Source organism: Phacochoerus africanus, chromosome 2 (genome assembly GCF_016906955.1).
Source record: "Phacochoerus africanus isolate WHEZ1 chromosome 2, ROS_Pafr_v1, whole genome shotgun sequence".
Lineage (NCBI taxonomy): Eukaryota > Metazoa > Chordata > Mammalia > Artiodactyla > Suidae > Phacochoerus > Phacochoerus africanus.
In genome coordinates this window covers 26,028,511-26,047,046 of record NC_062545.1, presented here as the reverse complement: position 1 = coordinate 26,047,046, position 18,536 = coordinate 26,028,511, and the positions used below count along the sequence as shown (strand labels likewise).

Below are 18,536 nucleotides of genomic sequence, written 5' to 3'. Positions count from 1 at the left end.
AGGTCAAGGACTGAATGCCTTTTCCCACTAGTCAGGAACAAGGCAAAGATTTCCATCTTCACCAATTCAATTCAACAATATAACCTTTACTCATTGTACCAAAAATTTAAAGACATCCAGTTTTGAAAAGTGCAACTGTCTTAGTTCATAGACAACATGGTTTTACATATAGAAAATCCTAATGAATTTATTTTTAAAATTACGGAATATTTTAGCAAGGTTACTAAATATAAAAACAACATATTAAAATCAATTAAGGAGTTCCTGTCATGGCTCAGTGGTTAACAAATCGGACTAGGAAGCATGAATTTTCAGGTTCGATCCCCGGCCTCGCTCAGTGGGTTAAGGATCCGGCGTTGCCGTGAGCTGTGGTGTAGGTTGCAGATGCAGCTCGGATCCCGAGTTGCTGTGGCTCTGGAGAAGGCCGGCAGCTACAGCTCCGATTCAACCCCTAGCCTGGGAACCTCCATATGCCATGGGTGTGGCCCTAGGAAATACAAAAAAATAAAAATAAAATAAAATTCCTACATCCAAGATGTAAGTTATCAAAAATTGAAATGAAGAGAATAGTTCTATTCACAGGAGCATCAAAAATAAAATATTTAAGAATAAATGTAGCAATAGATGTTAAATATTTGTACACTGAAAGCTACAAAACCTTGCTAAGAAAAAAATAAGGAATATTCAAATAAATTACGAGCTATGTTAATTCATGGATTGAAGGACAGTATTTTTTAAATAGCAGATTTCCCCAAGTTGATGTAGAGATTCAGTGCAATTTCTATCAAAATCCCAGGAGACTTTTTTAAAGGAATTGAAAAGATGATTCTCAAATTGATATGCAAGTGTAAAGGATATAGAATAGAGAAAACACATTTGAGGAAGAAGAACAAGTTTGGAGAATTTATGGCACCTGATTTCAAAACTTCAGTGATCAACACAGTGTGGTGTTTGAGTAGGGGTAGACCTAGAGACCAATGGAACTGAATAGAAGGTATGAAATAAATTCTCGTGTTTATGGTCAATTTGTGACGAGGATGTCATTGCAATTCAGTAAAGGGACAGGAATTACTTTCGCAAATGGTGCTTGAGCATCTGCAATAAAAATGAACTTACACTCTTCCTTTTACCATATACGAAAAAGAACTCAAAATGACTCGTAGGGCTTAAATAAGAGCAAAATCTATAAATATTTCTACAAGAAAGCATAGGAGATAATCTTTGAGTCCTTGGGTCAGACAGAGATTCCTTAGAAATGACACCAACAGGATCATTAAAAAGAAAAATTAATGGTTTGGTCTTCATCAAAATTTCTTTTTTTTTTTTTTTGTCTTTTTGCCATTTCTTGGGCCGCTCCTGCGGCATATGGATGTTCCCAGGCTAGGGGTCGAATCGGAGCTGTAGCCATCGGCCTACGCCAGAGCCACAGCAACTCGGGATCCAAGCCGCGTCTGCAACATACACCACAGCTCACGGCAACGCCGGATCGTTAACCCACTGAGCAAGGGCAGGGGCTGAACCCGCAACCTCATGGTTCCTAGTCAGATTCGTTAACCATTGCGCCACGATGGGAACTCCAGAATTTCAAACTTTTGCTCTTAAAAAGACACCGTTTAAAAATAAAAATAGGCAGTTCCTGTCATGGTTTAGCGGAATCGAGTCTGACTAGCATCCATGAGGATGCAGGTTTGATCCCTGGCCTTGCTCAGTGGGTTAAGGATCCAATGTTGTCATGAACTGTGGTGTAGGTCACAGATGTAGTTCAGATCTGGCGTTGCTATGGCTGTGGTGTAGGCCAGTGGCGACAGATCCAATTCCACCCCTAGCCTGGGAACCTCCGCATGCCGTGGCTGTGGTGCTAAAAAGAGAAAAAAAAAAAAATTGAAAGAGAACCCTGGGGAAGGGGGGAGGAGGACAGACTAGGAGTTTGGGGTTAGTAGATGCAAACTCTTACATTTAGAATGGATAAGCAATGAGGTCCTGCTGTACTGCACAGGGAACTATATCCAGTCTCTTGGGATAGACCATGATGGACAATAATGTAAGAAAAAGAATGTGTACATATGTATGACTGGGTCACTCTTATGTACAGCAGAAATTGGCACAACATCATAAATCAAGTATGATTTTAAAAATTAAAAAATAAGAGGCCTAAAGCTGTGAAAAAAATATTTGCAAATCATATATCTCAGGAAGCACTTAATCTAGAATGCAGAAAGAAAACAATGATGAGAAGACAAAAACTTGGAGAACAGCAAAATATTTACAAATGGCATATGGAAAATTGCTCAGCAACATTCATCATTAGTAAAATGCAAACTAACGACGTATGGCTGCTTATTTAGAAGGCTTTTGAGTTTGTTTAGGTCCTGATTTTTCTCTTTCACTAAAATGAACCCAGAAGTAAGGGAGCAGAGAAGCACATCATTCTGCCCAGAAATGTGCCTGGTCCTTTGAAGGAAAGGGGGTTAAGTGCCACCTCCTTTGCCCTGCAGGTCGTCACGTCCATAGGTGAGCTGGTTGAAGTGTGTTCCATCCAAATCCAGTCGGGATGGAGGCCGTTGTTCAGTGCCCTGGAAACAGTGCACAGCGGGAACAAGTCTGAGGTGAAGGAGTACCTGGTTGGTGACTACTCCATGGGTAAGCCTGGGTGTTGAGTTTGTATCTTGAAACCACTGAATTTGTCTGTTAGTTCCAAATTATAATTACTACACTTCTAAGCTTGTGGGTGGAGTTTTAAAGATTCTGTTTATAAGATCATGTCATTACCAAAAAGAGGCAGTGTTGGAGTTCCTGCTATGGCACAGTAGGTTGAGGACCTGGTGTTGTCTCTGCGGTGGCTCGGGTTGCTGCTGAGTCACAGGTTCAATCCCCAGCCTGGCACGTGTTACTGCTTCCTTTCCAATTTGGGTGCATTTTATTTCATCTCTTGCTCTGGCCAGGGTTTCAGCATTGTGTTAACTAGGAGCAGCGACAGTGAGAGGAATGTGTGGTTGATTCTTGTTCTAGAACATTAGTTCTTTATGCCAAGCCTCACACTTTCCAAAGTAGTTGGACAGTAGGGAAGGCTGACATTCGGCTGTGTTCATCTGCAGGAAATGAGCTTTCGTAGCAGGAACGCACGTTCTGAGTTCTGCCAACAGGCTGGGAAGCCTGCACATCACCAGGCCCTGCTGTCAATGGACAAAAGGCCAAGAGACATCCATTGTTTCACTTATCCATATCTTCGTTGAGTTCATTCATAAGGCCAAAAAGAAAACTGTTAACCCACTTGCCAGCAAGAAACAGAAATGTATCCAAATGAGAGAGACTGGGTCTTGCTGGAAATGCAGCCACACAGCAGGCCCAGTGACCAGGGCCTGCATTCAGACCTGCATTCAGAGACCCACCATAAGGACTCCTTGGACTCAGCATATACTTATGCCAAGATTTACCCCACAGCTCAGATTTGTTCCATGGCTTACAGCCAAGATTTATCAGGGCACCAAGCCAGATTATAAGGGGAAAACACAGAATCCCTGAGCAGGCTTCCCTGAGCTCTCACCTGCCCAAGAGGGGGTCCCACTGAGCACTCTTCCTCCAGCAGGGAAAATGCAGCAATGTGTGTCTGACCACAGGTCTTTGTGCCCAGGAAAGCCTATTAGGGACCCAGCTGAGGGCTGGTCACTTAGGTACCCTCTGCCTAGCACGCACCAAAATCCATTCTCCCTAAAAAAAAAAAGCAGGTGTTCCTATAAAACCATATTGTTTGCACCAACAGTCCAGATCTAGTTAACTATTGCCTGGGAATATTCTGAACCAATTTCCCAAACTCCAGCCAAGGGCCAATCTTGCAAGCAGGCCTCAAGTCTTCTATGTTAACTCTTTTTAGCAAAGGTATGAATAAATTAGTATGTACCATCAGGGGGGTATCTAAACCTTCCCTCCCCTATAATCATGTGTGCAGGAGAATTCCAGAGGCCCACATGTTTCACTGCCCTAAACATTGCCTCAGTCCTGCATTCAGCTGGCTTTGCACTCATCCCTCTGCCAAGCTCTCTTCATAGCCTTCCTACAGCTCCCCCTGCAGGCAAAGCTGAGAAGGACACCATGGGAGCCAAGCCGAAAGACCCTTACTTTTCTCCAAATAGATCTTTTTTAAGGCTCTGTGGAAGATGTTGGGAGTATGGGTTACCTGAAGGGTAAAGACTTAACTTTTTTAAAAACCTATAATCTTCCCCCCTCAGGAAAAGGCCAGGCTCCGGTGTTTGATGTATTTGAAGCTTTTCTCAATACCGACAACATCCAGGTCTTTGCTAATGCAGCCACTAGTTACATCATGTGCCTTATGAAGTTTGTCAAAGGACTGGGTAAGTAGAGCCCTCCTTTCATACCTCCCGACCTATGGGGACCCTTTCCTGAATGGCTTTGTGGGGACTGGCTGCCGTAGGCAAGCAGGCATCCTGGGATAGAAGTAGATGATGCTGGGCTCTGTGCTCAGAGCACCAGGCTTACCGCAGACACAGCTTGGATTCTGTCCAGGGCTGATATTTTTCATCGCGTTCATGGAGTAGTTTTTCACAAAGAATATTTTCAAGGTATATTTTAGTTGACTCCATCTTCTTTTTGAATCTTAAAATATTCAATATCATATTTAGTCATTGCCTTTAGGCAGGAAACTGCTATCCTCAGTGTCACATAGTCAGCAACCTGAGTTTGAATTCCCAGCTCTTAGGCAAAAATTAAGGCCACCTCCCAGACCTTACTGATGATAAGATGTATTTTGAAAGTGTACCTGTCACTCTTCTTTGAGGCCTCGTGTGTCTCAGGAACTACCTAGCTGGTTTTAGGCTTGGTTTAGGAATCCTTTAACACAGGAGAGTCCTGCGGTACATCATGGCCCGCTAGGGCAGATGTTTGTATAGCACAGGTTATCTGGGCTGAAATGAAGGGAGTGGCAATAGTTAAGCCAAAAGTTTAAAAGGAACTCAAGTTTTGAGAGTTTCACCCTGAAATGCTCTGCAATCTGGAAGCTTGAGAACCTTTTAAATAGAGAAAACAGAGGTTTATAATATTCTTTTGTATTCTTGCTAAATAACTGACAATTTCTTTGTAAAAGAAAACTGGACACAGTGAAGTTAGGCGACTTTACTCATGTTCCCCTTATGTTGGAGCAGGAATAAAACACAAGTTTCAAGACGGAGGCTGGAGACCACAGGTCTGATTCTAAACCATCCATGTTATTTTCTGTTATTCTATCTGCCCTGGGAAATAGAGGGCTGAGCTGAGGGGTAACCATGGAAACCCCTTACTTATCAAATTTACATACAAGAGGAACATTTCTTTTGAAAGATGGAGTAAGATTTTATTCTTTTTAATCTCTGTTCCGCAGCAAAATAATTTAGTATCTTAGTCATAAGAATACCTTAAAGGAAGTTCCCCTTTGAGGCTCAGTGAGTTAAGAACCCGACATAGGATCTCTGAGGATGTGGGTTTGATCCTTGGCTTGTTCAGTGGATTAAGGATCCGGCGTTGCTGTGGCTGTGATGTAGGCCGGCAGCTGTAGCTTCAATTCGACCCCCAGCCTGGAAACTGCCATATCCCACAGGTGCAGCTGTAAAAAAGAAAAAGAGTAACTTAAAGTATGAATCTCTGCATTAGATCGTAAAAAAAAAGAAAAAAATCCAGTCCTTTGGAGGTCCCCTGTGGCACAGTGGGTTTAGGATCTGGCACTGTCAGCACAGTGTCCTGGGTCACTGCTCTGGCACAGGTCTGATCCCTGGCCTGGGAACTTCCATATGCTACAGAAATGGCAAAAAAAAAAATCCAGTCCTTGTTTAGAAAAAGACTCTTCCGCTGTGTTTCTCCTTTACTCTCTCAACTACTACCTCACTCACAACTGTTTTGACACCAGATGTGTGGGGCTTATGCCACACCGAGCAGCTCTCTGTGACAGCAGTTCCGTGTCCTACTAGTCAGTTCAGTGCCGGCATTAACCAGAGTTAGCGCAGACCCCACAGGTTAAGATGGGCCCCCTTTCTAATACCAATTACAAGTAGTAGGTTCCCATGACACCCCCACTCCTTGGATTCAATTATTAGAACAGCTCACAGAACTCAGGGAAATGCTTACATGTACAATAATAGGCGATGATAAAGAATCCAGATGAACAGCCAAAGTGATACATAGCATGAGGTCGAGGGAGTGCCAAACCCAGGAATCTTTGTCCCCATTGAGTTGGGTACCCCCTCCTCCCAGCATGTAATCATGTTCACTAACCCAGAAGATCTCCACACACTGTACTTTGGGGATTTTTTTTTTACAGAGGCTTCATCCTGTAGGTATGATCAATCACTGACTCAGTTTCCAGCCCCTCTCCTCTTCCTGAAACACAGGGGGGACAGTGCTGAAACTCCCGAACCTCTTACGGCATGACTAGCCCCCATCCAGCTCACCAAGCATTGCCTCATTAGAGCAAAAAGACCATTGCCCAGGAAATGGCCAGAGTTTTAGGAACGGAGTTGAAGACCAAATATCGGAACAAAAGATGCCCCTAATATTCTTATCACTTAGAAAATTACAGGGGTTTTAGGAACCCTGTGCCAGGACCAGGGGCAGAGAGCAAAATATGATTTTCTATTATTTCCCTGTCTTATGTTTTATTTAAGCACCATTATGATTGGTACCCTATTGTTCAGTGCCTGCTGTGTGGGCGTAGTAGCCTGTCTGCACTGTGAGGTACACAGATAAATAAAACATGTTTCCTGCCCAAGAGAGGCTCTCAGCCTCTTCTGGAAAACAGACATAAATCAAGAATCCCAATTCAGTAAGATGAATGCTTTCCTAGAGGCTAGTAAAAAAAAAAAAAAAAAGAAAGAAAAGGAAAGAAAAAAGAAAAAGCCATTTAAGCTGAAATGAATAGGCAGCTGAGATGGGGTGTTTGGGAGTGGGGGCCCATCCAGACTTCAAAAGGGAGGTGAGGAGTTCCCTTCGTGGCGCAGTGGTTAACGAATCCGACTATGAACCATGAGGTTGCGGGTTCAGTCCCTGCCCTTGCTCAGTGGGTTAACGATCCGGCGTTGCCGTGAGCTGTGGTGTAGGTTGCAGACGCGGCTCGGATCCCACATTGCTGTGGCTCTGGCATAGGCCAGTGGCTACAGCTCCGATTAGACCCCTAGCCTGGGAACCTCCATATGCCGTGGAAGCGGCCCAAGAAATGGCAAAAAGACAAAAAAAAAAAAAAAACGGGAGGTGACATTTGAATTTTATGGGGGAAGCTTTAGGTTTATTTTTCTAAAAGTAGGGTGCATTGGAGGGACCCACCAAGGAGAGTTACTGGCTGATGAGTTGGAAGGAAAAGAAGGGGCCAGGCTGTGAAGGGCCCTGCATGCCACATCAGGGAATCTAGAATGTGTGGGGAAGGTTTGTAAGCTAAAGAGTGGTGCATCAGATGTGGCATCAGAAACAACTCTGGCAGGCTCATGTCCCTGCAGGTAAGGACAAGAGGCTGCCAGCAGGGACCAGTGCTACAGTAGTTTGGGGGAGAGCAGAGAGGATGGAACTTGAGCCATTGTAGAAGTGGGATTGATCGGGCTTGCACTGCTCTGATGCGGGGCCTGAGAGAGGAGAAGCTGAGGGTGATGCCCCACTTCTCAAGTTTCATGCCAGGATCGAGGTCACCAGGACTGAGGCTACCGAAAAGGACTGGAGCAGAGGAAAAAGTAGTGAATTCTATCTTTGGACCTTTGGACATGTTAAGTCACTGTGAAATATCCAGGTGGAGATGCTTAGCAGTATCTTAAAAATGTTAAAATTTGAGATTTTATCTTGCAGAGAGAGTTGCCAAATTACCAGGGCACAGCAGAGGATATTTAAAACAGATTCTATTTTTTCTGTGTGTTATAAGGTGGAGTTATTTTTATGTGGCTTGGTGTGGACAGGAACATCGGAGCCCCAAGGATAGCCTCACTGGCTGTGTCCTGCTGGCTCCAGGGGGCACCATGGGCCCAGCCTTTGATGTGGAACACAGAAGCCTCAGTAAAAAACTTGGGCACACTTACTGTGATGAACAGGATAGGAAATGGATGTATTTTTTCATTCCCAGCTGGTGGTTTCAACGTGAATTTGAACTGCTCAGTGTTTTTATAGTGGAAAGTATATTCATCTAAACCAGGGGTTGGCAAACTATGGCCCACAAGCCAATGACCACCCACTCATAGTTTTCATACATAAAGTTTTATTGAAACACAGCCATGGTCCTTTGTCTATGGCTGTTTTTGTGCCACAATGACAACGTTGAGAAGTTGCAACACAGGGAGTGTGACCTGCAAAGCCTAAAATAGTTACCATCCGGCCCTATGTTATAAAAGTTTGCCAGACCCTGATCTAAAACATAACAAATGGTTATCTTTTATCTTCTTTTCTAAGGAGAAGCATGCCTCTTTGTCTTCTAAATTTTAACTAATGCCTAGTAATTATGTCTGTTTACCCACAAGGGAGGATGCATGTTGCTACAATTGTAGACAGAAACAATCACAGTACTGTGAGGTGATTTTATTAAAAGTGTAGAAGTAGGTTCATTACATGAGAAGAAAAATGATACTTCTCAACTACTATTCACCTGTAGACTGTCTAGATGCCCTTTACGGATCTGTTAAATTTCTAGGTATATACCCAAAAAGTGGAAGTCACTTCAGTTCAATGTCAGTAGTCTGCATTCTCAAACCCCAGATGCTTCAGATCTTCCAGAGCCTTCACTTTATCCTCACTGCTTAGTGCTGAGCCCTGGCGCAAAGGAGGTCCTTTTCCATAAAGAGGGAAGCCTCGTTTTTCACTCCCGCCGAGCACATGGCTGGTCTCCAGGGTCTTCCTCTGCCATCAAAGCGTCGTAAGTCAGGCCATCAACAGCAGGGCCCAGGACAGTGAATCACAATGAATTGCCCAGGTACAAAAATACCATCCACCCACTGAAAGTACGGTGGTAGGATATGGAAAACGTATTCATTATTTAGTGAAAAAGGAAGTTACCAAACAGTATTTTCAATAAGATAAGATGTATAGTCTGATCCCAACTGGATTTAGCATGTATATGTGTGGGGGGAAATTCGAAGGGATTTTCCTCCGGGTTGTACAATTTGGAGTCATGTTTCTTTTCTACCTCAGTGGACATTTGGAGAACTGATGGTTATAACTAAGTGGGCCTTCTGTTCTAAGGGGATAAACAAGGGAACTTTTGTCTCTGTCTCCCCCACCAGGGGAGGTGGACTGCAAAGAGATTGGAGACTGTGTCCCAGGACCAGGAGCCACGTCCCCAGACCTGTGCCTCCCCGCCCTGGATTATCTCAGGCGCTGTTCTCAGGTACCCAGACCCCGACACCCCCCCCCCCACCCCCGCCGAAGATGCTTGTAAAACATGCACAGATGTCTTTTGCTGAAACCCGAGAGAAATACTTCCTGCTGTCTCTGAGGAGGTTGGGGCTTAGGTTTGGAGTATAAAGTTGGGTCCCCCACCCCTTCTACAAAGCAGAGAAAGTAGTAAAAATGTTCTAGAACACACAATTGGATTTTGAGACCCCTGAAACCTCTTGTTTATATTCCAATGCACAAGCTACCATAATTTCGGTATTGTGTCAGACTAAAAGGTCATGCGCAGTCTTCCTACTGGTACCAAAACGTGGACAGTGGGCTGCACACAGCGAAGAGACAAAAAACAAGTAAAAAAGGTGTATGTAGGGAGTTCCCGTTGTGGCGCAGCAGAAACAAATACGACTAGTATCCATGAGGACACGGATTTCATCCCTGGCCCCGATCAGTGGGTTGGGGATTTGGCATTGCCATGAGCTGTGGTGTAGGCAGCAGATGCAGCTTGGATCCCATGTTGCTGTGGCTGTGGTGCAGGCCGGCAGCTGTAACTCTTGATTCAACCCCTAGCCTGGGAACTTCCATATACCACGGGTGCAGCCCTAAAAAGACAACAACAAAAAGGTCTAGTGAAGAAATCCAGTGAAACATCACCTGTCAGTGTCAACAGTGACCTTCCTTGTGCCACATCCAGTGACTCTGTCGTTATCCGGGTCACATGGCAGAGGAACAAGACGGTGCACCCTCCTCAAAGCCCTTTCTCCTCTAGGCTTCAGTGACACCCATTCTCCTTAGCTTCCCCCTGTCTTCTAAGGCTGTTTTCCCAGGCCGCCTCCTGTCTGTCTGTAGCCACTCCCTCAGTGACCGTGGTGATACCATTAAGCCCCACAGCTTTGGAAAGGATGCACGGCCCTGACTTCCTCCTGCAGCAGCCTCCACAAGGCCTGACCTCCTCCCTTTCCAGCCTCAGATCCTTCCCTCTTACTCACTCTCTGTCCCTCAGACACACCTACCTGTTGCTGTTCCTGGCCGTTGCTGTTCCTCCCGCCTGGCGTTTCCTCTCCTTACGTCTCTGTCTGACTCCTCCTCCTCCAGATCCCATCTGAAACATCACCTCCTCAGAGAGACCAGGGCTTGGGTATCTACCAGCTCCCAGCCAACCTGCCCCACCCACCCAGGTCACTCTTACTTAGGACCACCTGTCTAATTTTTCCTGTTACATTTATGTCAGAAATGTTATTTATCATTTGCGAAAGGAGCGTGTCTATAAAAGGCACAGGACAGGATTTTTGTCTGTCTCACGCACAGCTGTTTCCCTAGTTTCTAAAATAGTGCACAGGGCACAGCAGGCGCAATTCTAATCCATGAAGATACAAGGCTCCTTGGGAGTTTGTCCCAGTAAGATCCTGGGGAGATGAGGCTGTAGCAGTGAGATGGGCATAAAGAGCCCAGGGCAGCCTGTTGGCTCTGCTTCTCACACCTTTGTTTCACCCACCCTGCCCTCGGCTTCCTCCATCCCCCGTATACTCCCTGTCTCCTTGGCATTGAGTTGGGGAAGGGGAATCAGAGTCTGCTGTCTCATTTGCCTACAGATCTTTTCTCAACAATCCCCATAACGCACCTTCCCCCATAGGCAAAATTCCTTGACATTTCAAGGTTCCCTTTTCAGGCTGATAAAAGTCTCTAAAACTCCTCTGCAATTGTGATGCTGAAAAGTAGCCCCTGAGTCTTCTCCCTCTACCTTCCCATTACCATTGAAAGCTGTTCCATCTGCTCATTGGGTTAAATACCTCTTAGGAGCTGCCTTTTGAATCCGCGTCATGGCCGAGTTTAAAACTTTCATACAGTGGGAGCTTTTCTCTTTACCTTCTCTTACTGGCACACAGTTTTATTGTTATTGAATACTCAGAGTGAAGCTTTTTCCAATACATAATTGCAATTTGGTATTTTCTTTATTTAGTTACTAGCTAAAATCTACAAAATGCCCTTGAAGCCAATATTCCTTAGTGGACGACTTGCTAGTTTGCCCCGAAGACTTCAGGAGCAGTCTGCGAGCAGTGAGGATGGAATGGAATCAGTCCTGTCTGATTTTGATGATGACACTGGTAAGTTAATTGATTGGGCTAAACCATGTTATTTGCTATGTGTGTATGCCCAGAAGCCTAAGCCACGAATTAAGCACATATAGACCATGAGTGATCATCCATTTATGTTGTAATCATTTATAATTCTTACAGAACAAGCCTACCTGAAGTTTCTGTGGACTCTCCAAAAACGTTTTACAATTGGTGTCTCTAAACTCATCTTTTTTTAGATGGATGCCTCCATTTAAACCCAGTGTGGTTTTGAAGATTCCACTATATATAGTTTCTAACTTTGAATTCTCTTGAATTTAGCAAATTAGATTGTGGTTGCGTTTGGTGCCTTGGTACTTAAATTGGCTGGTAATTGTCTTTAATACCTTCTAGGAAACACAATCACTATATAATTACTTCCTGCAGGACTATTAGGTTAGAGACTGGGGAAATTAAGCCCTTACTGAAGAGAGAACCTGTTTGTGACTAGTGAAACTGAAGCCTCATTAAAAGAATGCATTTAAAGAACATGTTTCAGGTTACTTCCTGTGTAATTTCCTGTGAATTCAAGTTCAATCTAGTAACTTTTGATAATTTTCAGATGGACTAAATCATGTTCATGTTTGCTATCTTCTGATTCAGACAACCCTGTCCTACTTCTAGACCTAGAAATGGAACTTATATCCTTAAAGCTGGGCAGAGGTGTTGCAAACCCTTGCAAAAGGACTTTGGGGTTAAGGATTTTTAACATGCTTTTTTTTGTTTGTTTTTAATTATTCTATTTTATTTTTCTGATACAAATTCATTTATGAAGATAGCTAGACAGTTTCCAGTTTTCCATAGGGATTATAAGCAATAAAACCTTACTAATTCAGACTGGTTGCTAGGAAAAACTGTAGATAAGAATAAGTATCTAATGTAGAGAACAATTAAATACTGGAAATTGGCTAGATGTTGCCTAATAGAGGTTTCATTTTAATAATTAGATAAGAATAGTTTTACTTAGCATCTTAAATCCCCAATCCAGATAATTATAAACAGAAGCTAATGCTGCTTAAATATATAATATAGTCTTTAAAACAGTTGTAAACAGGAGTTCCCTGTTGTGGCACAGCGGAAATGAATCTGACCAGGAACCACGAGGTTGCCGATTCAATCCCTGGCCTCCCTCAGCAGGTTAAGGATCCGTCATTGCCATGAGCTGTAGTGTAGGTTGCAGACGTGGCTCAGATCCTGCATTGCTATGGCTCTGGTGTAGGCCGGCAGCCGGAGCTCTGTTTCAACCCCTAGCCTGAGAACCTCCATATGCTGCAGGTATGGCCCTAAAAAGAAAAAAACAAAACAAAAAAACAAAAAACAGTTGTAAACAGCTTGTATATGTAAGAGTGAGCATTGCCTTCCCGTTTGTGCAAATCACTAATCTGTTTTTTTTTTTTTGTAGGCAGCCTATGTTCTCATGTGTAGAGTTTAAGCAAGCATCTAAGGTTTCCCACAATATAAATTCACTAAGTGCTTTCAAGTTACATGTGAAACACAGCTAGATCAGAGAAAAGAATACAAGCAAAAGCTTTAAGTTAGTATTAAAAATTGCTTCTCACCATTAATATACTTAGATACTCCTCTGGTTTCCAAAGCCAAATAACTACTTTTCCACTTCTATGGAAATTTCAAACATAACATAAAACTAGACATAATGATATAATGACCCTTTATGTACCCATCACCCAGCTTCAACTACTGTTAACTTATGGCCAATCTCCTACATGTCTACACACACGGACGTGTACACATGTACCCTTGCTCTCCCGGTCTTCCTCTCCCCTTCCCCACTTCTTCCTTTCCATATTATTTTAAAGCAACTCCTAGACATTGTAGCATTTCATCTGTAAAGGCTTCAGTAGGTGTTCTTTGAAGACAACAAATATAACCATGATATTCTTGTCACACCCCCCAAAATTAATAATCTGTAATAATATCAAATATGCATTGTGTTAAATGTCCCCATTTTCTTATAAATATCAGTTGATTTTCAGGATTCATGTAAGATCTACACTAGAGGCTTGGCTGCTCTCTCGCAAGTCCTTTTCAATCGATGGATTTTCTTCTCCAACTCTTACTCGTTTGCAGTTTACTTGTTAAAGAAATTGTCGTGTAGAGTTTTCCATTTGGCTGTTAATTGGTTGCACCCCCTATAGTGCTATGTAACATGTTTTTCTGTCCTCGCGTTTTCTGAAAATTAGCTTTTCTACACCTGTTTATATTTTGAGGTTCCTGAGGATTTCTTTCACCTAGTTTTACTATATTTCTTGTCTATGACTTTGGTTATGCCTCCTATTAATAGAGCTATTCAAAACTGAGAAGGTAGGTTTTTTAATGGTAGTATTTTAAAACTGCCATCTTCTGATATAATTTTCTTTTGTAAGAAAACTAGAGATATTTAAATTAAAATGTAGTGTGGGCTATTTTGTGTATTCCCCTCTAGATACTTTTGTACCTCCACAAACAAAATATGGTATATACATACAATGGAATATAATTCATCCATGAAAAGTAATGAAGTTATGACACATGCTACAACATGGATGTACCTTGAAAACACTGTGCGAAGTGAAATCGACCAGACACAAAAAGACAAATGCTTTATGAGTCTGCTTATACGAAATATCTAGAATAGGCAAGTTGATAGAAAATAGAAGTTATCAGGGGCTGGAGTGAGGGGAGAATGCAGAGCTGTTGCTTAACAAAATTTCTATTGGAGGCAATTAAAATGTTTTGAACATTGATAATAATGATGGTTGCACAACATTGTGTATGTAATTAATACCACTGAATTACACATATAAAAATGGTTAAACTGATAATCTTATTTATAATAAAATAATAAAATGTAATATAATTAAACAATTTTAAAGGTGATGGAACTAAAAGGATATTATTACTTTGCTACCATCAACTCCCAAGAAAGCTAACAATTATTTCGTATAGTGGAATATACATACCCTATCATCTTCTTCCTGAAGGAAAATAAGAAATTTAAACAGTTTTTTTTCCCTTTGACTCTGTCAGACTATGTCAATCATAATTTGTCCATGCTTATAGGCACTGAGGGCTACCTCACAGGGTGATTCTTATAGGCACCGAGGGCTGTCTTACATCTATATAGCACTTATTTCGTTTGATCTTGCGATGGGTCTGTGTTATGTTTGAGTGAATTTCATAGAGGTGTGATTTGGGTTCCTAGGTCTGATAGAAGTCTGGATCATCCTGCTGGAGCAGCTAACGGCAGCTGTGTCCAACTGTCCACGCCAGCACCAACCACCAACCTTGGATTTACTCTTCGAGCTGTTGAGAGATGTTACCAAAACACCTGGTAAATATTTCTATGTCTGTCTTTTAGGGGAGTTGTTGTGCATAGAAATTTTTTCAAGAAGGTATTGCTGTGAGTGTATACCTGTTGCAGGGCTATAACCCTGAACCACATAATAGATGCTTGATACATGTTGGTTGAAGTTTACAACATGACCTCGTATTGTTTACCGGTTTCTCGCCAGTCCATTTATAAATAATGGGTGGTGGCCAGTTAGTTAAATGTGTAGAAGCCCACAGTATTCAGTCCAAGGCTGTGGTATCAATGTCTCCTTGAGCCAATAGACTTTGTTCTGTTCCATGGTGGATCTCACATCTCTTTGCCCCGGGGCTGTCAGCAGGGCTCACTAAGTCTACCACTGTCATGAACCAACCGCTTAGAGGTAGAGATAGTATTAAGACAGCAACATCTTGTGGGTTCCTGTTGTGGCTCAGTGGAAATGAACCCAAGTAGTATCCATGAGGATGCAGCTTTGATCCCTGGCACCACTCAGTGGCTAAGGATCCAAGAGCTGAGATGTATGGGTCACAGGCGCAACTCGGACCTGGCATTGCTGTGGCTGTGGCATAGGCTGGCAGCTGCAGCTCTGATTCAAACCCTAGCACAGGAACTTCCATATGCTGCACCTGCAGCCCTGAAAAGAAAAAGAAAAAAGAGCAACGTCTTAAGGCTCATGGGTGATTAGATTTGGGGAAAGACATTTAATGATTTCTCTGATCCTACAGGGGAAAGATGGCCCTTAGGAATTTATTTCTTTTTCTGAATTAATCAAGGTTAGCATTCACACTTAACTCATCCAAATTTTCCCAAGATCAAAGAAATTTTCACTCATGCAAATTTTTCCAAGATCAAAGAAATTTTCACTCACCCAAATTTTCCCAAGATCAAAGAAATGTTTTATAGAAGTTTTAGTTTTCACTAACAGAATCAGAACCACAAATGAAACCACTAGTTTAATTCCATAGTAATAAGAGGAGTTTTGTATTCAGCATAAACTGATGAAGACTTGGTGATACTGTTTTAAGATCCACAGCAAAATTTATTTTAGAACTTTTTTCAGGAAAACCATTATAGTTACTTCTACACATTAAAAAATTAAAGGCTTTCTAAGAATAAGCAGGTATTTTATAGAGTATATTATATGCCACTTTTTCTAAATCTCTTTTACTAGTCATTACCATTTTCTGCTACTAAGTGTGTATGAAGAGCATTTAGCCCAATAATTCTACTCCTAGAAATTTGTCAAAGGAAATGAATGGTAATGAAGATAAAAATCTAAATACAATGATGTTTGCTGAAGCATACTGAATACCAAAAAAATTATGAACACCCTAAATGGGTTAAGTAAATTATGGTAAAAACATGTAAATATTCTATAGGCATTAAAATGAATATTTGTGAATAATATTTAATGACATGAATAATTGTTTGTTTGTCTTTTTAGGGCTGCACCCACGGCATATGGAGGTTCCCAGGCGAGGGGTCTAATCGGAGCTGTAGCCGCCGGCCACAGCCACAGCCACGTGGGATCCGAGACACGTATGTGACTCACACCACAGCTCACGGCAATGCCGGATCCTTAACCCACCGAGCAAGGCCAGGGATTGAACCCGCAACTTCTTGGTTCCTAGTCAGATTCGTTAACCACTGCGCCATGACGGGAACTCCATGAATAATTGTTTATAAGGCATTTTGTTAAAAATACATAGTGTAGAGTAAAATCTCAACTTGATGAGGAGCATTTATAAATATACGCACACTCTTATATATACTCAAAAAGTACTAGAAGGAAATACATTAAAGTATTGTTTTCTTCTTTGTGTTCTCATGTGTTTTCTGTGTTTATTATTAAAAGGATATCTTGCTTTCATAATCAGAATTTTTTTAATCTATCAACATTTCCACATAGATTTTTATTATGCCATTGTTCATAAAGCAAAATACAGAAGCACCTTAAATGCCCATCAGTAAGGGAATGGGTAAGTAAATGAATGCATATACAGTTTGAATTGTTTGGAACAGTAAGTGGTAATAAAAATGAAGAGTATCTAAATGTGCTGGCACAGAATGATTTCTGACACATACTGTTAAGGGAAAAAAATCAACATGCAGACCAAGGTTTACGTTAACCTATTTATAAACAGTAATAACAAGCAATTAAAACTATATTTGTCTATGTTTCATATAAATATATATACTTACAGTCTTACATTCTAAAGGATCTTTTCTTTTTGGCTTTTTAGGGCTACCCTGCAGCATATGGAAACTCCCAGGCTACGGGTTGAATCAGAGCTACGGCTGCCTGTCTACCCTACACCCACAGCAACACTGAGATCTAAGCTGCGTCTGCAACCTAAACCATAGCTCATGGCAACGATGACTCCTCAACCCAGGGAGGAGCAAGGCCAGGGATCGAACCTGAATCCTCATGGATACTAGTCAGATTCATTTCCACTGCACCATAAGGGGACCTCCCTACAGGGTGTTTTCTTATATGCATATATGTATGTTTACATCTGGCGACTAAGAAATTGATCAAGTGATACTTTAGCTTTATCAGTATTATTTGAATCTTCAGTGGGTATATTTATATTATTGCTTGCATAATTAAAATCATGCAGAAACAAAAAAGAAAAATGTCACCAAAGACCATACATTCCCCAATTAGTGATAAATTCTTTCCTTGCTCTTCTCAGAAAATGGGGAGCTCCTTCGAAAGAGATGGGCAGTGCCCAGTGATGGCAGAGAGCTTCCTTTTTGTTGCAGGAGAGGTGCTGAGATCCCAGTTCTGATGCTGACTTTCCTTTTTCAGGACCAGGATTTGGTATCTATGCAGTTGTACACCTTCTCCTTCCTGTGATGTCCCTTTGGCTCCGCCGAAGCCATAAAGACCATTCTTACTGGGACGTGGCCTCTGCTAACTTCAAGCACGCCATTGGTCTGTCCTGTGAGCTGGTGGTGGAGCACATTCAGAGCTTTATCCACTCAGGTATCTATGGTAACAGAGCAGCTGCATGCTGAGTGATTCTTTAGTGGACAATATCATTGCCTAAAAGTGCTTAGTAAATACCTAATGCAAGTACCAGGGCATGATTTTTGTCCTGGGAATTATTCAAATAGAATTACAGGGTCAGTATCAGCCTTCTAATAGTAGCTTGTCAGAAAAAAAATTAGCACCCATATGTCTGCTACAAAATTATCAATACTTACAGCACATGCTTGCCTAAAAATAAAACACCTAGTAAGGTCTAGGGTATCTATGCATCAGAAGAGGGGAGGCAAGTTCAAGTATATAATAAATTTAAAAAGGAAAAATACCCCTATAGCTTAGGGATGAAGGAGGGGGTGCAGCCCATTGTATGCTGCCTCTGGGGAGGCTAAATTGAGGGTGTAGGGTTTTAGAAAAGGCTCAAATTATGGACAAGAAGTTACTTAACAGATTAAGGCTGAAGAGAGGGGTCTTAATGTCTGCGCACTTTGCAAAAGATTTGCAAGTGTGGGGTGGATAGTCTGTTGAAGGCAGCAGATGGAGAGGGACCTGGAGGCGAAATATGTCAGCCGTGGTACTGGGGTAGAGCAACATTTGTGAAATATAGATTCCTGTTCATGATTCTTTCCATGGGGAGGTTGGAAATTTGAGAGCAGAAGTCTTGCTGCTAGCCCTAGAGGTTATAAAGGGAAAGGTTAGAGAAACTAATGAAACTAATGAAAACTTGACCTCAAGGGAGAGTTAAAAAGCAAAGATAAGAAATGGG

The 18,536-nt window shown here is 42.1% G+C and overlaps 1 protein-coding gene across 1 annotated transcript in view; it reads left to right on the top strand.

The window, feature by feature from the left end:
• ARFGEF3 (ARFGEF family member 3) overlaps positions 1 to 18,536 on the top strand; it is a 179,919-nt gene that overhangs the window by 141,060 nt on the left and 20,323 nt on the right. Inside the window, exons 23-28 of the mRNA XM_047770102.1 lie at positions 2,496 to 2,640; positions 4,227 to 4,349; positions 9,234 to 9,337; positions 11,300 to 11,444; positions 14,656 to 14,784; positions 17,594 to 17,770. Of these exons, the coding sequence (XP_047626058.1) occupies positions 2,496 to 2,640; positions 4,227 to 4,349; positions 9,234 to 9,337; positions 11,300 to 11,444; positions 14,656 to 14,784; positions 17,594 to 17,770 (823 nt within the window). The remainder of the gene's footprint in view (positions 1 to 2,495; positions 2,641 to 4,226; positions 4,350 to 9,233; positions 9,338 to 11,299; positions 11,445 to 14,655; positions 14,785 to 17,593; positions 17,771 to 18,536) is intronic.